General features: G+C 36.7%; 2 protein-coding genes across 16 annotated transcripts in view; both read left to right on the forward strand.

Moving 5' to 3' along the window:
- Positions 1-23,530, forward strand: part of cngb1a (cyclic nucleotide gated channel subunit beta 1a) — a 168,081-nt gene that overhangs the window by 99,467 nt on the left and 45,084 nt on the right. The gene's annotated exons all lie outside the window — the stretch shown is intronic.
- Positions 1-23,530, forward strand: part of kifc3 (kinesin family member C3) — an 89,711-nt gene that overhangs the window by 1,269 nt on the left and 64,912 nt on the right. For 3 of the 7 annotated variants that reach the window (XM_022666009.2, XM_022666011.2, XM_022666010.2), the window contains exon 1: positions 20,105-20,786. In XM_022666009.2, coding sequence (XP_022521730.2) covers positions 20,493-20,786 — 294 coding nt within the window. In that variant the 5' untranslated portion in view covers positions 20,105-20,492. Of the gene's footprint in view, positions 1-5,338; positions 5,463-20,103; positions 20,787-23,530 lie in introns of those variants that run through there. The other 4 variants (XM_049483758.1, XM_049483757.1, XM_022666008.2 and 1 more) reach the window with 3 other exon arrangements.

Genomic DNA, 23,530 nt, shown 5'->3' on the forward strand with positions numbered 1-23,530 from the left:
ATTCTTGTAAAGTTAACAAGCTGTTTTAAATCAGCTTTAAGAATCAAAACTGTTCTATAAGCTTATGTATAAATAAAGGGCTCAATTAACTCAGTTTTCTTATGTTTTACCATTTAAACTCTAATTTACGCTGGGTTTAACCTTTTGAAAGCTTTTGAAAAGCTTTGAAAAGCTTTTGAAAAGTTAACAGGCTGTTTTCAGTCAGTTTAAAGAATTAAAACTGTTCTATAAGCAACTTATCAAAAAAGGACCCAATTAACCCTAGTTTTCTAATGTTTCACGTTTTTACTGAAATTTCTAACTCGGGCTGGGTTTATCCCTAAACTGATTCTTGGAAAGTTAACAAGCTGTTTTCAATGAGTTCAAAGAATCAAAACAGTTCTATATAGTACTTATCAAAAAATGACTGAATTAAATCTAACCTAGTTGTCTCATGTTTCACCATTTAAAACTCTAATATCTGCTGGGTTTAACCTTAAACTGGTTCTTGGAAACTTGGTAAAACCAACTTTCCATGGAGGCGCCAATCAATGTAAAATCTCAAAATGGTCTCTATTTATGAAATGGATCAAATGAACAGTTACACTTATCAAAGAAGATATCTCTAGTAATTGATTCTAGTTTCCTTTTTTGTGAAGGCAGTTTAACCTTAAATTAGATACCGTGTTGTCAGTAATTTGAAAAACTATGAAAATGTATTTGTACTTTTCAAATAAGGGATCCAATTAACTCCTTTTTAACTACTAATTTAGGCTGGGTTTAACTTTAAACTGTTGTCAGTCAGTTTACAGGCTCACAACTGTGTAGATTTATTGTAAGGAATTAAGTTTGCTGTAGTTTGACTTTTCTATGACTATTTTTAAAGATGTTGATCCATTTAAAAATCCAAATTAGGCTTAGTTTCAGGTTAGTCAGGTTAGTAAACTGTTGTCAGGCAGTCTAAAGACTCAAAACTGTCTAGTTTTATGAAAAATGCTCAACTAACTCATTTTATTTTGTGTGAAATCTGTTCCTCCATTTAAAACTAATTTATACCTTAAACTGTGTCTTGGAAAGTTGGAGGCACTGCTCAGTTAAACAATTAAATTGGCCTAGATTTCTGAAAAGGATCAAATAAACAAAAGTTTACCCTTTAGAACTTTAACAATTTGTTCTTTGTGTGATTAATTTCAACAGCATACCTAACTAAACATCTTAAGCTATGCTTACGGTTATGTTTACTTAATTCTATTAGTATCTATTTTTTTCTGAAACATTACACCAAAGTTGGTGGTAAATAGCTGAGAATAAGAGGGATGTTTGTGTTTAATTATAACTTCTACAGGCAGGAAGAGCTGGGTGATGAGACTGAAAGCGAGGACATAGCAGTCATTTTTAAAGACTGGTTTCCTGGACGCTTGTCTAAACTGTATTGCCAGAGCTGGTTCAGCATTTAAAACTGTAATTTAGGCTCGGTTTAACCTTTTAAACTGTACAAAAAGCGACTAAATTTAACTGTAGTTAGCTTAAGCTTAACAGGTGATTAAAGGAGAAGCTAATACAGAAAAAGTGGTAAGAGTAGCTTTAAACCATTTAACAAAAACAAATGTTAATTTAGGGTAATGGACACATTAACATGCAAAAGTGTCAGCCAGTTTTACCATTTAAAAGTGTAATTTTTGCTTTAGTACCTTTACCAGGGTCTAATAAAAGCCTTAACTAGTATTATCAATAATTGGAACAAGTCAGTTTGTCTTTGACCAAACAAGCAGAGCTTAGTTTTGAGACTTCTCCTGTTGAGAAGTTAGTGTTTGAACGGTGAAACAGCGCTAGCATTGCAGTTTACCCTACTGAAAAAATCCAGCTTAAAAGCAGCTTTTACTGATAACTGGTTTCAGATTTGATTTGAGCTGGTCTTTTGATGGTTAATGTGGTTTAAAAGCTGGTCATCTCTGCAGAAATGTGCTGTATACACTGGTATCCTATCAGGTTAGCCAGCTCCTTTATGTTAAATGTGATTTTAGTCCTATATTTTGGAAAGTTCACAGTTAATAATCTTAATTTCTAAAGAAACACTAGATGATTACCTGTGTAAAAAATATTTGGACATTGAGTGTGTGTAGATTATGTGAAGAACACAGACAGTTACAGCATGTTATGATGCCAGTATCTGACATAGCTGAAAGTCACTGAACTGCTAGTTTGTTCCTTTCAAGGCTATTAGATAATTGGTCATCTTGTTGCCATCATGTGCTCACAGTTACTGTGGGTTCAGTTACTCTTAGGGCATTTTCAAACTATCACTATCTGGTCTGGTTAAAACGAACTCTGAAGTGGTTTGTGGTGAGAATTTGATCAGATCTGACTATCAAATATAATATTCATATTAAAGCTAAACTGCTGTTCAGGTGCAGTTTAACCTGATTTATTACATAGAAAATAATTATCATTACTATGAACAAACACTGTCTCTGCTGCTGCTCCATGCTGAAAGCTGTTTTCATACTGATCACCGTATGTGCAGCACTCTCAGCTCACATTCAGGCTACTCGGCTTACTGACGCAACTGTGCTAATGCTGCGGTAGCTATTTAAAACACTGTACTTGAAAGCCAAGTAGTACATTTTCTGAATTCAGTGTTCAAGCAGCTTCACACTGCACAACTATACGTACTAGAGAACCTTCCTGCTGTATTTACTTTCATGCTCTTATGGTTAATTGGGGCACGTTTTGGTGTGTTTAGGTTTGTGTCTGTAAAAAAACAAAAACCAAGGGAGAAAACGCTCCATGAAAATATAGTTGGGGGGAAAAATCCATTTTTTTGCTAGCTTTAGTTAGTTAGTAACCTTCCTTGCAAAGTGTTCAAAATTAAAATATAATGTTTTGTAAACGTCTGTGGCAACCTTAGACTATTGGGCTAGTTTTAAACTTTGGGCTGGATATTTTTACTGCACCTGGCAACCCTGCTCTCATGAATGTTTCTGGTGGAGCTGCAGCTTGTGGTAAACTTGCTCTCTGCTTTACTCTATCACTTCAGAGTCAGCAGAAGCAATATGTTAGATTTAAACGCTCTTTAAATAATGTTAAAATTTGTAATGAACTGTGTCCAGCTGTTGTCTTGTACACATTTTTGGAGAAACAGAGCAATTACCCCTCCTTGCATTTCTCCACTTTAGGGTGTAGTATACTACATCACACATTAAATACGTGTCGACAATTTTTAATAGTCTTCAATAGCTTTTTGGGGACAAATTGAGCTTGGTCCATTGTTTTGGAATGAGTTGAAGTGACTTTGTTTATTGCTGAAAGCAGTCAAAGAACCAAGCTGCTGGAGCGAAACTACAGCATTTTGGCATGGAAGCTCTTGACTGTGTTCTTGAGAGCGTTGGAACTCCATCCAATACTTTTTGTAAAGTTTAAGTGACAGTCTCTGGTGTGACTCCACATCAGTTTGGAGGCGTCTCCATGTGATGAATGACTTTGCATCCCAGTTCTGAGGCCGCTTAGGGTGAGAAGGACTGTCTCCTTTACTTAAGGGTCAGTTAAGGGGCTTCACAGCATGGTCTAGGGAGTTTATTAGCTAGTTAACTAGTATCCTGTTCTTGTTTTGCATGTTTTGCGTGTCATAGCAGGAAAACTCTAAAATGATCACCTAGCATACTCTATAATGAATGAATCACTATCAGTAAATAAGTTTAATAAAGGGACGAGAGGACAAAAACAAAATTACTCTGAAATGTTAGCACACTCAGTTGAGGTGGATAATTATCATTCTTTTCAATTCTTGTCGTCTGTTTCTCAAACTAGAGACTCTAATGTACTTATCTTCTTGCTTAGTTGTGCAACGCGGCCTCCCACTTCTTTTTCTACTCTGGTTAGAGCCTGTTTGTGCTGTCCTCTGAAGGGAGTAGTACACACCGTTGTAGGAAATCTTCAATTTCTTAGCAATTCCTCGCATGGAATAGACTTCATTTCTAAGAACAAGAAGAGACTGTCGAGTTTCAGATGAAAGTTCTCTTTTTCTGGCCATTTTGAGCGTTTAATTGACCCCACAAATGTGATGCTCCAGAAACTCAATCTGCTCAATCTAAGGTCAGTTTTGTAGCTTCTGTAATGAGCTAGACTGTTTTCAGGTGTGTGAACATGATTGCACAAGGGTTTTCTAATCATCAATTAGCCTTCTGAGCCAATGAGCAAACACATTGTACCATTAGAACACTGGAGTGATAGTTGCTTGAAATGGGCCTCTATACACCTATGTAGATATTGCACCAAAACCAGACATTTGCAGCTAGAATAGTCATTTACCACATTAGCAATGTACAGACTGTATTTGTTTAAAGTTAGGACTAGTTTAAAGTTATCTTCATTGAAAAGTACAGTGCTTTTCCTTCAAAAATAAGGACGTTTCAATGTGACCCCAAACTTTTGAACGGTAGTGTATATTTGTATATTTTCCGACTTTCATTTCCTGACTGTAGCTACACTGCAAAACGTAAAGTTTGTGTCATTATAGTATAAAATAAAATAACCCTTTAATGTTATCTCTGTTATCAGTTCCACCAGCAGCTCATTTGATTTACAGCAATGCAGAAATGATTAGATAAACTAAGTGTTGGATGGAAACCAGAAATACAGGTCTTTCTCCAGGAGAGCTGTGATAATGCTCAAGCTAACACACTCATATCAAATCAGTGTTCTGTTTTAAGTGAATACAAATGTCCACAGTACATTAGTTTTTTGTTTTGGATATAAACAAATAAACACTTACTAGAAAAAAAAAACAGTTTAAGAGCTCACAGATTTGATAGGAAATGCTTGTGTATAGTACCATACAGAGAATTCAGTTTAAAATTTAAGTGTAGAGTTGCCACTTACAATAATTTATGATCAGGCTCCAGGTGGTCCAGCGGACTAAGGCGCACTATGATCAGGAGATCATGTAGCCTGCCATCAGCTGCCGAAGCCCTGAGAGAGCACAATTGGTTTTGCTCTCTCTGGGTGGGTAAAATGTGCTCTCTCCCCCTCATCACTCCTAGGGTGATGTCGATCAGCTCAAGTCGTCTGTGAGCTGATATATCGGAACCGAGTCGCTGCGCTTTCCTCCAAATGCGCTGTGATGCTACTCTGCAATGCTGCTTCAGCAGTAGTTCAAAAAAGAGACTGTGGCTGACTTCACATGTATTGGAGGAGTGCTAGTATAATTGGCCTTGTAAATTGGGGAGAAAATGGGATAAAAATTAAGAAACAAAAATAAATTAATTCATTAATATGTTGAGCATTATCTTTCCTGGTTTCTGAATTTGTTCTCTTATTGCACAGTGTTAAGTAAATTGACTTTGTTTTTTCTTTTTCTAAGGTGCTGATCCTGAAAGACGAGCAACCAAAAGTGAGGCCTCTGGAAAAACCACAGCTACTGTACTGCACAACTCCAGGACTCCCCAGCTTTTACTGTGCCGAACGCAGGGACGGGGCTTTACAGGGTGAGTCCAGGTTTAAAGGTTTAATCATAACTCCTCTATGCTGAGCGCTGGTACCACCCAAACACAAAAAAAAAAGATGTTTGAAAGATGACTGGAACTAAAAATACACGTCCGGAGTCGCGGAGCGCTGTGGCTTTAAACCCGTACAGACTTTTCCATCAGCAGAAACGTCAGGCTTTTAACATGGTGCACTGAGTGGCCTTGAAATGGGCTTGAGTAAATAGTGCCTGGAATAGTTTGCAGTGGGAGGCTGCAGTGTTTCCCAGCTCCATGCACTTCACATTCTAGTGCTTTCCTGCTTCAATACACCAAGGAAGGGCTTTGTAGTCGGGCATTTACTTGTTTTATACGTGTGATTTAAATGTTGAAATGTGCAGACCTAAAGATCACTTTCCTGGCTGTAGATTTTGAACTCATTAATTGCCATGTTTGTGGTGAATCCTTAACTGGAAATGGTTGTAGTCTAGACAAAATCAGTATTGCATTATCAAATTGTTTTGGCTGGCGTTACATTATTGATATATGTTGTAAAATATGGATATTTTTCCATATTCCCTAAGACTTGCTCCTCCAAACTTGACCTACTAAAGTTATTATAGAATAAACCTGCTGTAAAGAATATTAGTTGTTCATTTTTGTGAATATAACACAGAATAAATCCATAATTCCTTATATTCCCTTATTTAGGAGTATTTTATCCTCTTCAGTAACACAGATGCAGTAGTGAAGAATCACAGTATCGTGATAACATTGTTGCCATGGGTAATGTGTCGCGATACTGTATCGTGAGATGGCCTGTGATTTACACCTGTAATAGACTTGGCCTTTACCTGAATCTGGGAAAGTGTCTCAAATATTAATTGGATACAACAATGGCAACTGTACACTAATGTGCCAAAAGTAAATTGATCATGAATTCGCTGATCACTGTTACTAGGCTTCCTTGACATTCCTTGGCCATGTAATGTAGAAAACAGGGAGTGTGTGAATTGTTGAACACTAAATGTGAAAACATGATGTTTTGAGGCCTAACTTGTTCTGTGTTTGGTCTACCATCCCCCCCTTTCTTGTGAAAACGCTCCTGGAAATGCCTTTAGGCAGGAGCTACATGCATGTATTATTATTATGTATTCTACACAGTCAGGGTCTGTACACACATTAATCAAACATGTTAAAAACAAAAAAAACTTTTCCTTTTTTCTTTTTCCTTCTTGGGTTTACTGTAGTTGGCTTTGGTGTGTCAGTACTGGTGTTGGTGGAATTTACAGTGATGCTGGCATTATTAGTGGTATTATTGGTGTTTTTAAGCATTGTTTGCGGTGGCGTTGTTGCTATTGTTAGTCACCAGCAATGCCAAATACACAAATGCCACCACTATGTTGGTATTGTTGGTGTTTAGCAATGCAACTTTCTCTTCTCAGTAGCGTTGTTTGTGGTGGTATTGGTGTTTTTTAGCATTGTTGGTGATGGCGTTGTCCTTGGCATGCAGCACTGGCACTGTTGTTGACGTTACAGTTTCCATTTTCGTAAAGCATTTTACAACAATTTCTTTATTTGTCCTTAAATCTCACTTTTCTAAATTTCTCCCTTTCTCTCTCTCTTTTTTTTTTTTCCAAACGATACCCAGACCTAGGCACAATATATTGTCAAAATATAATTATTGTGGCAGTCTTGGTTGTGGATGGACTTTACAAGCTGGAAAATTGAGCAGGCACTTTTGTTTGCTCCCGTTAAATAAATATATTGTGTGAGATTAATTATCGCTTTTTGTGTTTTTTGGTTACACTTCAGCAGAAGGTATCAAAAAAGGTTTGTTTTGGGTCTCATATCGAGTTTAACGTTTTGTGTTGTCCAAAATATAAATATTTGTGACTGTCTTTTCAGGCTGGAAAACTCAGCAGACACTTTTGTTTGCTTCTATTTGGGTAATTTGTGATTTTCTTCATTCATCTAAAAGGTCACTCACCGTGAATTTTGTGAAGTTGATCATTGACCAAGACAAGCTTAAACACCTCTGCCTAGGCCATTGTGTATTTAAACTGCAGGTTTAAAATAAACATTCCTACTGCAGCAGCCTTACCAGATGAGTTTGAGACCCCAGTTCTGAAGGTTTTATTATTACGTTACAGAAGCCTGACTTTACTGCTGTAATCTTTTCAGGAACTGAAGTCAGATGTTGGAGAGTTGGGTGCTGGGTGGGGTAGAAACTGACTGCAGCTGCTGTGTGGAATAAACAGGGTGTCTGGAGCTGGGAGGTGGGGGGGGATCAGAGCCAGCAGTTCGTCCTGCTCATCTCGTCCTCTTCTGTGAAATAATGCATAAACTGGTTTCAGAACAGCTGTGAGTCAGATATTCAGCCCCGGGACGAACGCACTGGAAAATCCTGCACTGCAAACTGACGACATTCCCATAAATATAAAACTCCACTTACTGCAGAGCTGTGGTGTGGTTAACTACGCCTGATTAAATGGTTGGAGTATTAAAGTTGATATAACTCTGTTTTATCTGTGAATTATGTCTCTTCAGGGGTCTTTTATTTATATATTTGTGTTTGTTGATGGAACTGGAGCTGTTTATATTGGACTCCTCCCTTGGCTGCTGTTCTGAGCTGCTCACTGAACTGATCCGTTTCCAGGAGTTATGTAATCGTAGTTTTGCACTGATTGATACCAGATTATAGAAGGGAAAGACGTTATTTCGTTAGAGACAGCAGATGGCGCTCTTCTCTTCCTGTTGTACTGTTATTTATTTCAGGTCAGCCAAGATGTTGCATATATTAAGGCTGATTTCACTTTTTTCCCCTAAATGTGAGCATGTACATTCATATAAATGAATAAATAAATAAATAAATAAGCAAACCAATAAATAAGTCAATTATTATAACAATCAAATTTGGTAAGAAGTTTGGTAACAAGATTTACAAGAAAACATGAAAAAATATGATTTACCATAGCTTAAACCTATTTTTTGTGGATTCTGCAAACCCAACAATTAAAAAATACAATAAAATAAGCTCATGCTGTGCATTTTAAATAAGTATGATCTATATTATAGATATGATAGATATTTGTCTGAACTGTTTACGCTCATAAACTGAGCAGTGCTTAATGTGACTCTCTTCTCTCTGCTCCCATTAATGACAGATGTTAATTTAAGTTGATATAAGGCCGAATAAAGTTAATTCTGGCTGTTTAGACTTTGTTTAAAGCTGCACTGGCACATCATGGATATGTATCAGAATTCAGTTCCACTTATGAAACTGTGGCTGAAATCTGACGTTTTCGGTCCTGATTTGGGTCACTTTTATTATAAGGTATTGAAATCTGATGCTTGTGCTAGATCAGAATTCATGAGACATTTACAGCAGCGGTGAGTGAAGGTTCTGTGGCAGAAAAACAAGATAACGAAGCTCATAAATGTATTTGGACTGATTTTGTTTTTTCCGATAATATTAGAAGTCTCGTGTTGCAGCCACACCGTGTTCCTACTGAATTGCTATTTTAATGGCGCAGCTACCTTAATGTGAACATTTTTCACACAAGCAATTCATTTAACATTAACAAAAGTAATATGACAACTGACAAACACATACCTCTGAATGTAATCATGTAAGTTGGTCACAAGCTATCAACCAAAGCTGAACTGCTTGAATTTTTGTGCCAGGAGTGGAATAAAGTCACCCAAAAGCAATGTGTAAGACTGGTGGAGGAGAACATGATAAGATGCATGAAAGCTGTGATTAAAAACCAGGGTTATTCCACCAAATATTGATTTCTGAACTCTTAAAACTTTAGTTTTGTTGTTTCTAAATGAATATGAACTTGTTTTCTGTGCATTGTTTGAGGTCTGAAAGCTCTGCATGTTTTTCGTTATTTCAGCCGTTTATTATTTTTTGCAAATAAATGAGTAAATTACAATATTTTTATTTGGGAGAAATGTTGACAGTAGCTTATAGAAGAAAACCACAAAGTTTTACTTTATTTTTTTTTTTTTTATATTTTATTTCGTATATTTATTTAGCATTTCTTCCAACTGTTATGTGCTATGGGTTTTTGCACTGCTATGTAACAAGCAAGGTAATATGCTATCTTGAATTATATGCTACCTGATCACAGCTCATTTTCAGATCACAATATGCCCATCAGCATAGATCTATTCATAAGCACTGTTGCAATTAAACAACGCAGGCAGAAGGCGTGAAAATAGACTGTTGCTGAGGAGTAAGATAGCAATAAGAATAGTGACACGCCTTGTACAGGGTGTAAAATGAGACCCAAAAATTGTGCTGCAGCAGAACGAAATGTAGATGAAGTGCAGCGTATGGTTTCTCGTTCTGTTCGCTGTGCGTTTCCTCTCTGCAGGCAGTATTTAAGTAGCTGCAGGAGGACCGAGCTCTTCACTGTTTTTAGAAAGCACATGTGTACAGCAGATGCTGAGCAGCCACAACATGACCATTTCTCCACATGTTGGTTCCGGTCTGTCCGTGGAGACTGTGAGTCACTCTGAGGACACTGTGTTCAGTGTCAGCACAGCTGAAACTGTGTGTTTAAACTCCCTATGGTGACGCAGTGTGGAGTTAAAGCAACGGTTCAACTACAATAAGTTTACCCCATTACATTCAGGTGAGCAGCCAAGACCTGTTTGAAGTCTCTTCTGTACACTGTCATTCATTTTCTAGGGGAGGGGGCATGATTTGAAGCAGCAAAAAAGCAACAAGCGATAAACAGAGTTGAGATTTTACAAGTTATTCATGATACATTGAAGCAAAATTGTACACTGATTGGCTAAGCAAATTCTGTAGCCCAATTACAGACACGAATGTCCGAGATCCCCACCTTTTACTCTGTGAACGATAGGTAGCTTGATAGATTAGCCTCTGTTCTACCCAGCCATGCTGATACACGCACAAGAGACAAACTTGCAAGCGATCTGCTGCATGCCAGTGTGAACACAGGGTGAGGCCTCTCCACAATAGACCAGACCTGCACTGCACTGCACATGCAAAATGGCAGAGTGCAGGAAGAAACTTTCAGGTGAAAGCGAATTTCCAAATATTGTTTTATGCAAGAAGTTGTCTAACAATATGTGTAAAGCTTAGGCCACACTGCTAACAGCTGACCTTGCCAGAACTGGAGCCACAGTGCTAACAGACACTGCAGACTGTCTTACCATATTTAATGAGGTTTAGCCACAATACCAAGAGCTAGTCCCTGCAAGATTAGACCTGCAACACTACCGGACACTTCAGTCAGGCTCAACAAGTTTGGAGCATTTTGGCTCCAATATCAAGTCTTGACTAAGTCAATGCTAACAGAGTAACAGCTAGGATCTCTAACCGTGCGTCCACACCAGACGCGACGCGAGCAACAAAGCAGCCGGAAGTCCTTCTTTTTCAATGAGAGCGAGCAACACTGGGCAACAGGCAGTCTGGCCCTGAAACCGCTGCTCTGATTTTCGGTTCCTACTGAAGATTTATTCCGCCAGCAAAACAGAGAGTGGGAACAGAACTGAACTGAGCTGATATGAGGTAAAATACTCCACTACACCAGCAGCTACCCAACTATACTACTATCCTTACAGAATTACCTTATTTAATAGAAAACTATATATTAAAACTGAGAAAATTATTTATTAAATTAAAAGAACCTTTTACTGAAACAAAGGGAATTATTTATTAAAGTTAACCTAATGATTTATTACAACTGAAGGAAGTATTTAATACATTTAACGTAACGATTTGTTCAAACTGAGGTATGGAATTTGGAACGATTTAGTTAAAACTGAGGGAATTATTTATTACATTTTACAGAAAGATTTATTAAAACTGAGGAATTTATTAAATTAAGAGAAAGACTGTTTATTAAATCAAGAGGATGATTTAATATATTTAAGTAAACATATTAATTACATCCAAGGAATTATTTATTACATTAAGTTAACAATATTTTAAATTATGGACAAATATATTTATATTAAATAATATATATTAAGAGAATGATTTACTACATTAAGGAAAATAATGTATTATATTTAAGTAAACCCATTTATTGTAATATGAAATAATTATGTTAAATAATTGTACTTAATAATAGTTATAAAATATATAAAGATTTATTGTTTGTGAAACGTCTGTACGACTGTTTAAGGTTTTGGAATTGTGTAGATAGGCTGAACCCTTGTTTCTGTACGTGCCGTATTTGGAAAACGCCCACCAGCGACAGTTCGTTCTGAGTAAAACACGCCCCCAAACGACTCATCGCCTGCACGGTGTGAACGTACAGTAAGGTAGGAGCAGTTGGAACCATAATGTGCCACTAAGTCACTGTCCAACATACAACATATGAACCTGCATCCAGGTCCAGCTAGATTGGAGCAGGTTTACTGTCATGCTAATAGTCGGCAGAGTAAGAGCCCTGATGCTAACACACACAGCTGTTGGTGCTCCATTTGTCATTTTTGGGATGATTTGGGGATAAGGTAGAGTGGTGATCATCCAACGCATGAAGCATTTGAAGCAATGTTTTAAAATCTAGTAGAAAGTCTTCTCTGGTCAGCAGAGACAGTTAGTCCAACAAAAGCCGCTAAATTGGCCTAGCTAAATTGGGAGAAAAACGTTAAATGAGAAATACATTACTTTAAAAAATGAATGTGTACGCCCAATACATCTGTACACATTATTTAATTAAGTATTAAACTCACAGGAACTGATATAACAGTTCTGCCTGTATGGACTCTGTGGTATCACAGTGCGCCTGAATTAAATCTACCCTGTAATTTACAGGCTTCCCACCCTGTTGCGTTACACTGTAATTTGCTCCCAAAATAACATGGGACGTCTCCATTATGTATCAACAGTATCTCTTGCACTCCTCTCTCTCTTTCTCTCTTATGTTCTCTCTATGAAAGCAGGAAGCAGTGGATGTGCTGTGATATGCAGAGCTGGGTGTTTTATGCTCTAAGCTGATTAACTGAGGTGGTCTTAGTTGGTTTAGTCTTAGTGTCTCTCGCCCTCTCTCTCTGCTTTAGTTCAGTCAGTACTGACATGCACGTGTAGAAAGCTGTAAGGTGATTAGTAACAGTTTCTTTATCCCATGTGAAAGTTTCTGAATTTTTATACATATTTAAACATGTTAAACGAAAACCTAATAATGTATAAAACAGATTTTGCTCATTTATTAGTAATGCACAGGTAACCAAAACAAATGTTTGATCATTAGGCAGAAAAAAGCAGCTCAGGTCTGCTCGAGCTTAACTATAATACTCATCTTCCTTACTTTCAGTCATGTTTACATCACCTGCAAAAACCTTTTTATCAGCCTTGCTTTCACCCATTTAGGATCAGAATTAAAAATACAGAGGCAGGCAAATTTTAGTGCTCTCTCTCTCTCTCTCTCTCACACGAACACACCTTGGTATCTACTCTTGTGACTTTTTTCGTCTGATATGTTCCTGTTGGTAATAAACCAATTAACATGTATATATTATAAAGAAATGTAGTTTAATGCTGATATCTAGAAAATCTGAGGCAGGACTAAAGGCTGATTTATTCTTCTGCATCGATTCAACATGTGTGGCATTGCCTGTGCGAGCGCCCTACGCAGCTGCCTGTTTATTCTTCTGTGTGTGTATTTTTTTGTGCAGCTCATTGGACCAATAACATGACACACATTTACATTTCTTTGAATAAGTATAAGGAAAGAAATACAGAACACGTAGAGCTGGCGATCACATAATTTTCAAAGGATCTGAATCAAGTGGAAAAGATCCAAATCACTGAGTTAACAAAATGTAATGCTACGTTGTTCTTAATAAATGCTCGTTTGCAAAAAGGGTGCATGGAAATATACAGTAGATTAGTGCTAGGCTCTAAGGCTCTGTGGTGTATATTCAGTGTAGTGACAAGACGCATTGTTCAAGCATTTGAGAGCGGTGGTGGAAAAATAGACTGATTACAAGACTGAGGTAGAACTTTTCTATTAATTCCCTCTGAAAGGCTCTGTACTGTACAATTAGCCCCAGCACTAAGGGTGTGTGCATCACCCTTAATTAGAAGATCCCTCTGGTAAATCAGTACATATATCAGAACAAATATCAGAGTTGTAATATTAAGCTACTTTGCGATTATTTGAAAAACTTCACAAGGAATATACATCAGTTTAAAGCTGAGTTGCCTCTGTGTACTCAAAGAATTGTGATGGGGTATTTCTGTCTGATATTTGATTTCACATAATTTATTAGTTTGTTTGTTTATAAAAATATGCATATAAAAAAAATATATGGCTTTTTAGTGTGTTTATTTTGTGATTAAAAATAGTAAGTATTGATACAATTGTTTCAATAATGAAGATTTATAAAAAAAAAAAAACGACTTGGATGTGTTCTTTAGTAAAGGATCGGGACTCTGTATAGGCATCAAATGACTCTGACTCGGGACATCCCTAGAGAAGTTGTTGGGTATATGATAAAGCTGCAGTACCTGCATACTGTTCTGAGTTTATTACGTGCAGCAAAAGACAATTAATCTACTGAAATTGATTTCTGTCAATTTGAAGAAATATGCAAGCAAATTGATTGGGAGATCCTTCATCATGCAGATAGATAATTATGTAAAAACTCTGCCAAAACTACAAAGAAGTTCTTTGAGGTCAAAAAGTGGAAGATTTTAAACTGACCTAGTCAATATTGACTGATTAATCTAAAGCCCAGAACCCTAAAAAGGAGACTGAAGGGAGTTACCCCCCAAAACAAACACCAGCTAAAAGAGGCTGCAGTGAAAGACACTTATTGCAAGCAAAGGATTTGCAATTAAATATGAAGTTTTGTTCACTTTAATCTGTTTTAAGATTATCTGTTCCAATACTTTTGCTCACAAGAAAAATGTATGCATTCATAGAGGAGGAAAAATGGAAATAAAAGTTAAAATGTTGATCTTTTCTTTTGTCTTCTTAATCTTTTAATGTGAAGCCCAGTTGTTTTAGAGGGCACTGTAGGTCTAATAGCTGTTACAGTAATAAATTGTGGTGCTTTGGGTTAAAAGTGGGAATTCTTTCCTGGAAAGAATGGGAGCATTGTTGACCCGTTGTTATTGTTTTGGCTGTTCTTGTATAGCAGTTTGTTTCACTGTGGAACAGTGTGAGATGGAGAAAGAAAGAAAAAGAGTGAGATAGGGCCCCTAATGAGGTTAATGAGGTGGAATGGAGGGTCTTTTGTGGCTCCATGCTGTGAGAAAATGCTGTACAGTGATGTTTATAATTGGACTCCTCTAAGCAGTTTCCTCTATACGTCTGTATGGGACCAGTGTAGCGTCCAGCCCAAAGAATTCCTCTGCTGTGCTGCTGATTGACGCTGTCAGTTCCCATCAGGTCGTCCGATCCCGTGCCTGCTTTTTACATTTTTACACAGAGCTGCAGAGTGAACGGCTGCACTGTAATCAGGCCGTCTCTCTAAACCAACGGTCGGGCACGTGACGGACGTGACTGATGTGAGGATTTGTTGGGGCAGATGTTCAGAGGATTTTTCTTATTCTTTCTGTTTTGTACATGTGTAGCAGGGGGTGTTGCAGTATCTAATGTTCTTTGTTTTGCCCTAAATTTGAGTTACTGGACAATATTTAATTCAGATTTTTATAATATCTAAATATATTACTGGGATTTCTACTAGTTCTATTAGAATAACACTTCATATTCCTATTTAACAGAAAATCAGGCAGTCAGGAAAGTAAGATAACTTTAAGTTGAAATCCCAGATTAATAAAAACATAATTTATTTCAAAGTTAAATTTAACACATTTCACATTATATCATGATAATAACTGCAATATTTATATAGATTGATTTATGTCCTTTTTTAAGAAAGGAACTATCTTTAAACAACTTCTAATAGTGAAATGACCGCAACAGATGCCTATTAGGGCTGCAAATAATGATTATTTTGGTAGTTGACTAATCTGATTCTGAATCTAATTATTTTCTCAATTAGCCAACGATTATATCTGCCATGTCCTCCATCTCTAAAAACGATAGAAACAGCTGAACATGTTATTTACAAGGCATTTAAATGTCTGGATGTTTGATATTTAGTGATTAAATATGTAATCTGTTGAGTTTGGGCACTTTTGGAGACAGATTAAGTTGAGTGTAAACTGTGTGAGTGAGACATTTACCCATCTCCTATTTCGGTTCTGTCTCCAAAACTTGTAATGTGGTACTATTTCAAATTAACGAGTAATCGACAGATTTATATAATCATCATTGTCGATTATATCGACTAATCGTTGCAGCCCTAATTCCTATTTTCATAATTGATTATTCAACCATTGAAACAAACTGTTGAATACTAGAATGATTAATTGCTCAATAATCACCAACACTTAGCTTAGTTAGTTAAAAGGGACCTATTTTACTATTCTTAAACTCGTTTTGCGTGCTTTTGTTTTCTGTGAATCAGCTAAAAGAGTTTGGTGTCAGAAATCATTTGCTTCCATGAGCTATTTGGATGCCCCTCATTAAGGAAACAAACATGGAACCTCCCCACCAGTTGTAGAAATGCGATTTCTGTCTTTTTGGTTGATTTATCTCTAAAAGTACGCAGCAGGATTAGGCAGCAGACTTTGTTTGAGGGAGGGATCTGTACCTGTTCTTCGGGCAAGCGTTATTCTAGTAAAAAAAAAAAAAAACTAAGTTGTTTGCTTTGCTTATTATACTTTTATACTGCTGCAAACATCACAGTTAAGTTTAGGGCCTGGCAATTATATATATATATTTTTTTTAAGAAATGTGACCATATTTTCATACAAGATACAAGATGAGACAATTTTTTGTTTATATCAATATAGATTATGATGCGTTCCAATTAGCTGTGTCAGTTTTCCTTTCTTTTCTCCCAGTTTGTTGATACCAATACATAGCAGATCTTATCATTCCATCTCTAAAATATGAAAGTGCATGTCACCCAGCCCTAATTGTAATTATAATGTGACATTTGAATATCATTTAAGCTCTTATGTTGGAAATATTGTCACTAAATACAGTCATATTGTAGAGTTTAGACATGTGTATTACTTTAACTTTGTCAGTTTAGATATTGACCCACAGTTAATATCATATATTGTGATATTTGAGTATCGCTGCAGCTCTAATATTATAGATATAGTAGTAAATATTGAATACAGTCTTGTCGTACTTGTCCTCAACATCAGAGTGACAGATGGACGGAATAGAAAGAGGGAGGGTAGGGGAAAGGATGAATGATGGAGGGAGGGGGGCTATTCTCTCCTCTTTTTTTTCTCCCTCTCAGTGGGAAGGCATAGGACTTTGCTCCACTGTTCAGGAACAGGCAGGCAAACTATAAGAGAGAGTTTTGGTGGTGGTTCTTTCTTCCTGTCTGGTATTACCATCGACAAAATCGATCGACCCAACCACCTGTTTCTTCAGTCTGGAGAATCTTCATCATTGAATAAAAATGGAATATCGTTTTGATGCAGATGATGGAGCCGTGTGATTGTCCTGTATTCTGCAGAACAGCCAGAGGATTATATCTGCCGGGTCACGTAACACCCGTAACACCCTGTGACGCTCTGAATGGGAGTGAACCCTAGGAGGAATATTGAACTTCAATCAGTAACAGTTTAACAGTTATGGGTTTTCCTGAGAAGTGGTGATACGCTGTATCAGGGGTGTGCCTGTGTGTGTCCAGGTAGGTCAAAGGTGACCAGCTGGAGCGATAAAACAGCTTAAGGTGTGTTTAAATACCTTACACACCTTCTCCAATCGAGGGCGACAGATGAGGACTGCTTGCCTGTTTAGTTATCAGAGCGCTGGAGGATTAGCTAATGCGTAAACCAGCATTAGGGACCTGGTCCGTTCTGCTTGTCCAGCTGATACACTCTTCCTGACAGCTCACGGTCAGGACAACGAGGGCAACGAGGGATCTGTGGAGGATCTGCAAAGGATCTGTGGAGGATATACGAAGTCTGGACAACAGCTTTACATCGCTGAAGGATGGTATACTCACTTTAAGTGATGCTCTAAAGAAAAGAAATCAAGGACTGAAGAATATTAGGGCTGTCCTTTTTCCGATTTCTTTTTTCCTAAACCGTGTTTTAACTTTTTTATAAGACACTTCCACTGTTGGACATTTTTTCCTAGTAGACATTTGTTTTTGAAGGCTGTTTAAGGTTATCGAAAGACTCTCCAGACCTTTCAATTTTTGGTTTTCATTTTTTAAAACTGTCCTTTGGTGTTTTCCAAAACAGTGTTTTAGTGGAAACTTTTCATTCATCTCTATGTATTGCTCTACATCTAAAATCGTCTTCACAAAATAGACTGCAAAATTTACCTTTGTTGTTATTGTGTATCTCTGTTCTTTGCTTTTATTTTTTTTGCCTTCATTTAGCGCTTACTAACGACTGAACATCTAATTTTTTTTGGGGGGGGAAGCAGACTGAACAGTCTATTAAATATATATTTTTTGTATCTTACCCCATATTTCTTAGCAATAGCTTCTTGCTTAACAGTATAGATTCTAGATCTTTTAAATATATATTTAATTTTAACAGTCCAGCTTTTTTGAAAATACATTATGATTATGATTAACAAGAAAAATTTACCTTTGTTGTTATTGTGTATTTCTGTTCTTTGCTTTTATTTTTTTTGTCTTCATTTAGCACTTACTAACGACTGAACATCTATTTTTGTTTTTTGTTTTTTTCTGGAGTAGCAAACAGAAAATTCTGTTTAACATATATTTCGGTATCTTACCCCACTTTCTTTTTTGTCAGCTATCTGCTTTACAGTATAGGCTGTAGATCCTGTGAGTATACTGAAGAATTTAACAGTCCAGCTTTTTGAAAATACATTATAATGATTAACAAGCAAAATTTACCTTTGTTGTTGTTGTGTGTTTCTGTTCTTTGCTTTTATTTTTTTTGCCTTCATTTAGCGCTTACTAACGACTGAACATCTAATTTTTGTTTTTCTTGGGGAAAGCAGACAGAACAGTCTATTAAACATATATTTTTAGTATCTTACCCCATATTTCTTAGCAATAGCTTCTTGCTTAACAGTATAGATTCTAGATCTTTTGAATATATTTCATTTTAACAGTCCAGCTTTTTGAAAATACATTATGATTATGATTAACAAGCAAAATTTACCTTTGTTGTTGTTGTGTGTTTCTGTTCTTTGCTTTTATTTTTTTTGCCTTCATTTAGCGCTTACTAACGACTGAACATCTAATTTTTGTTTTTCTTGGGGGAAGCAGACAGAACAGTCTATTAAACATATATTTTTAGTATCTTACCCCATATTTCTTAGCAATAGCTTCTTGCTTAACAGTATAGATTCTAGATCTTTTGAATATATTTCATTTTAACAGTCCAGCTTTTTGAAAATACATTATGATTATGATTAACAAGCAAAATTTACCTTTGTTGTTATTGTGTATCTCTGTTCTTTGCTTTTATTTTTTTTGCCTTCATTTAGCGCTTACTAACGACTGAACATCTATTTTTGTTTTTTGTTTTTTTCTGGAGTAGCAAACAGAAAATTCTGTTTAACATATATTTCGGTATCTTACCCCACTTTCTTTTTTATCAACTATCTGCTTTACAGTATAGGCTGTAGATCCTGTGAGTATACTGAAGAATTTAACAGTCCAGCTTTTTGAAAATACATTATAATGATTAACAAGCAAAATTTACCTTTGTTGATTTTGTGTATCTCTGTTCTTTGCTTTTATTTTTTTTGCCTTCATTTAGCGCTTACTAACGACTGAACATCTAATTTAGTTTTTCTGGAAAAGCAGACACAAAAGTCTATTGAACAAATATCTCAGTATCTTACCCCACTTTCTTTTTAATAGCTACCTGCTTTACAGTGTAGGCTATAGATCCTGTGAATATCCTGAAGAATTCATAAACAAGCCTTGAAAAAAAAGGAATAGGCAAAATTTACCCATGTTGTTTTTGTGTATCTCTGTTCTTTGCTTATATTTTTATTGTCTGTCTTTAGCGCTTACTAACGACTAAACGAAGCAGATAGAACTGTCTATTAAACAAACATTTCGGAATCTTACCCCACTTTCTTATTAATATAAATAGCTACCTGCTTTACAGTATAGGCTATAGATCCTGTGAATATACTAAAGAATTTAACAAGTCAAGCATTTTGAAAATACTTTATAATAATGACGGGAAAAAGTTACCCATGTTGTTTTTGTGTTTCTTTGTTCTTAGCTTATATTTTTGTCAACTATTTTTATATTTTTTTCTTGGGGGATGCAGACAGAATGGTCCATTGAACTTTTTTTTTAGTATCTTGCCCCATATTTTTTAGCAATAGCTTCTTGCTTAACAGTTTAGATTGTAGCTCTTTTGAATATACTTCCAGATGTGAATTTAACAATTTTTCAAAAATGTAGGAGAAAGTTGAACATTTTCTGGGGATTCTCCCCATTTTTAGTATAGGTTTTAAATATTGTTAAATATACTGAAGAACTGTATCTTTTTTTTTCTTTGCTTGGTTTTCTTTTAAAAGAGCTCTACAGTCTTCATCTACAGTTTTCAGTCTGAATATCTTATAATGGAAAAGTAAACATTGTATTTTATTGGTTTAGATGCTTAAGATTTAAGCGAAGTTTTCTGAATAACTTTCTGCACTTTTTTTCTACTATTTCTTTGCTTTTTATTTTAATTGCTTTGCAAAATGGACTTTTTTGGACATCCAAACTTTTGTTTTTATCATTTTTCCTGAAGAACATTTGAAAGCCAATCAACAACCATCATTGGACAGAACTGTCTGAAGTGTAAATATCCACTTTCAGTCTTTGATGGACATTTAAGGGCTCTGTTCTCCGCCGAGCTCTGGGCGTTTGGGTTTCAGCAGGTTTGTGTTTCAGTAAAGGATCTGTTCTGGCTGAGCGTAACAGTCACCGGAGGATAGTGTTCTTATCCTCCAGATGTAACGTCCTTCAGGGAAATTTCCCTGCGGAGCAACGGATGAACCGAACGTCCTGGTACTAGCCGCCGAGACCATGTACGTCCTGTGCACGCTCATCCTGCTGTCCATCCACAGCCTGTTCAAACGACCCACAGCGCTGGAGGCCCGCGAGAATCCAGCTCGGGCTGAGGCTCTGGAGGACAGACAGAAGCCCAGGAAGGAGGCACTTCAGCTGGGCCGAAAGAAGCGGGCCAGACCCCCTCTGCCTGGAAGTTCTAGAGCTCCACACAGTGAATGTAGAAACAGAACCGCTGGAGCCCACGGGCAGAGGAAACCAAGCAGCAGAGCACACCTGCAGAACACAGGTGACCCCTGCGAGAGAGTCCAGGTGAGCGATAAGGAAGTTCTGACCTGATATTAGCCTCAATATTTAATATTAAAAACAAGGAAGTGCTTTTTGGAAAGTATGGCAAGAATGGTTCTTGTAGCACTTGTGGTGCTCATATCGAAGGCGTATTTTTAAGGATTAAAAAGAGATTGAAAATGTTTGGCCAGAAATAAAAAAAAATGTTTTTTATGTTTAAGTAAAAAGACAAAATAAATTATTTTATTTCATTTTTTTATCATATATTTTTTTTTATTTATTCTAAATTATTTGAATTTGAAGTAACATCGCAATGTTTCCTCAGCCCATGGCACTGTATTCCTTTTTTTTTTATTCTGTACTTGCATATTCGCTGTTTTCCCAGATTAGGAAGTTTCGAGCTGTACAGGGCTAGGATAGCAACATTAGCTGAGCTAACTTAGCCTTAGCATTGGTTAGTTTACCAATGACTTACTGCATTATTTGTGTATAGTGATTCTGTGTAAAGCTCTGCTGAGATATATTTATGATTTAAAATAGCACCAATACTGAGCTATGTTTATAAAAAACACTGCTGAGGAACACGTTTAGAGTAGCACTGTTGAGCTATATCTATGATTGGAATAGCATTGCTGAGGTAAAAGTATGATTGGATTGGCAATGCTGAGGTAAATGTATGATTTGCAATGGCATCTCTGAGGTGAATGTATGATTGGAACTGCACTGCTAAGGTAAATGTATGATTGGAATGGCACTGTTGAGGTACATGAATGATTGGAATAGCACTGCTGAGAGAGATCTATGATTGAAATAGCACTGCTAAGGTAATGTATGATTGGAATGGCTCTACTGAGTGTTGTGTTGGTATGATTGCGACTGTGTTCAAGTAGTCTTGTAGTTGTTTGAAAATGCAAGACAAAAAACATATTTAAAACTGTGGTTTATTAATTTATGAGTGTTGTTTTATCGGTTCTGCTGAGTCTTTAAGGGTGAGGTCTTATTCAAGGCTCAGTCTGGGTGTGTGAGCGGTCCGTCATGGCCCGGTGGAGGGAGAGTTGGTGTGTCAGCAGTTCTGCAGTAATCAGCTGTGGAGGAGTTTGACCTGCTAAAGTGGTGTAAATGAGTGACTCAGGGATATCGGTTTGGGCGGGGTTGGTGGGTGGAGGTAGTTGTGTGTTCGCAGGAATATTATCACTGTGTAACTGTTCTCTGGAATTTCTTTAACTCTTTCTCTCTCTGATGATTTTATTCCTGGTATGAAGCGTAAATCTGATTAAAATCTCTATTTAGCTTTCTTTGATCTGACCTTGACCTGGGTCCAGGGTTTTTAAAGGCGATGCTGGTGAGAAGCTGCTCGTGTAATATTATTATATTCCTGGTATAAAGGGTAAATCTGATGTTTTGGCAGTGAACAGTGTTCAGTGCTGACTGAATGGATCAGTTATGTAAGCAGGACGCAGTTTATCTAAACGCTGCCATCTCTTTACTAATCCAACTTTAATTCAAACTCTCTCTCTGGCCGCTGACCCAATCTGTAAAACATCACATCAAATCAGTTACCCTGCTTTTATCTCTTTACCCACTAATTAGTCTTCATATCTAAATTGTCTAAATATGTTACTTTTAGATCATTGTAGATGTGGCTAGACCTATCACAATAATCTATTGTTGTTTTGGATAATGTGCTGTGCAAGCTGATACTGCAATAAACAATATTATTGTCACTATTAAGTTAGAATAGGCCTATGGGCTATACAAAACATGAAGTTAATAAAGTGCTTTGCACAAAATCAGTCTCACATAAAGATAGATATCTCACCAGTTATAATCTTGCCAGTTTCAGTCAGTTTTAGAATGAGCCATTAAAGGGCTGTGTCACTTTTATGCAAATAACTTGTTGCTGGCGATGCCACATGTTGATGCTGAGCATTTATCACACGTTCGTGTTAGCTTGTGCTAAATGGCAAAACACGATAACTGCGATAAATGCTGCGATAACAGAAAACTCAATATTTGAAAGTAGTTACATCTCACTTACACCCTCATCTGCTGACTTGAGACAGATAGTAGGTACAGATCCCTCCCTCAGACAAAGTCTGCTGGCTAATCCTGCTGTGTACTGTCAGGCCGAAATGCGCTTCTTCAACTGATTTAGTGGGTTCGGTTTTGCGGCGTCAGACGTGGACCAAACAAGTCCTAACTGTAAGGTGTGTTTAAAACCGATTGCTTCTAAAGTAGGCAGCACGACCTATTTTTTTCAACACCTTAAACAGAAGCGGAGTGGGAGAAGTGCTGCTATTATCAGAATGAACGCAGCCACAGCACTAGCACACCATCCAAAGTAAAACATGTCCCTAAAACAACTTCCAACCGTGTACCAGGTTCTGTATAAACTACAGACTTTTTACTTTACTTACTTAATAGCATATTAAATTGTACTTGTTTTCTATTTTGTCAGTTTTATCAAAAAGGGCACCATTTTATTTATTTCTAAATGTTTTTTGAGGGTGTGTTTATTTATTTATTTTTTTAAGTTTGAGGGTGCATTGTGTCAGTATCTAAACTATGAAAGCTTTCTAAAAGTTACCTTATGTTCTCACTGTTTACTATAGTGGTTGTTTTTGCTTACAATTTAACCACAAAGGGGAAATTTAAGCGAAAACAAAATTTAAAGCTTGTTTTTAACCATTTTTATCATCTGTAATTTGATTTTTAGTAGGTGAAAAAAAAAACGAAGATTTTTATTTTGGGCCATATCGCCCAGCTCT

Source organism: Astyanax mexicanus, chromosome 9, assembly GCF_023375975.1.
Source record: "Astyanax mexicanus isolate ESR-SI-001 chromosome 9, AstMex3_surface, whole genome shotgun sequence".
Classification (NCBI taxonomy): Eukaryota; Metazoa; Chordata; class Actinopteri; order Characiformes; family Acestrorhamphidae; genus Astyanax; species Astyanax mexicanus.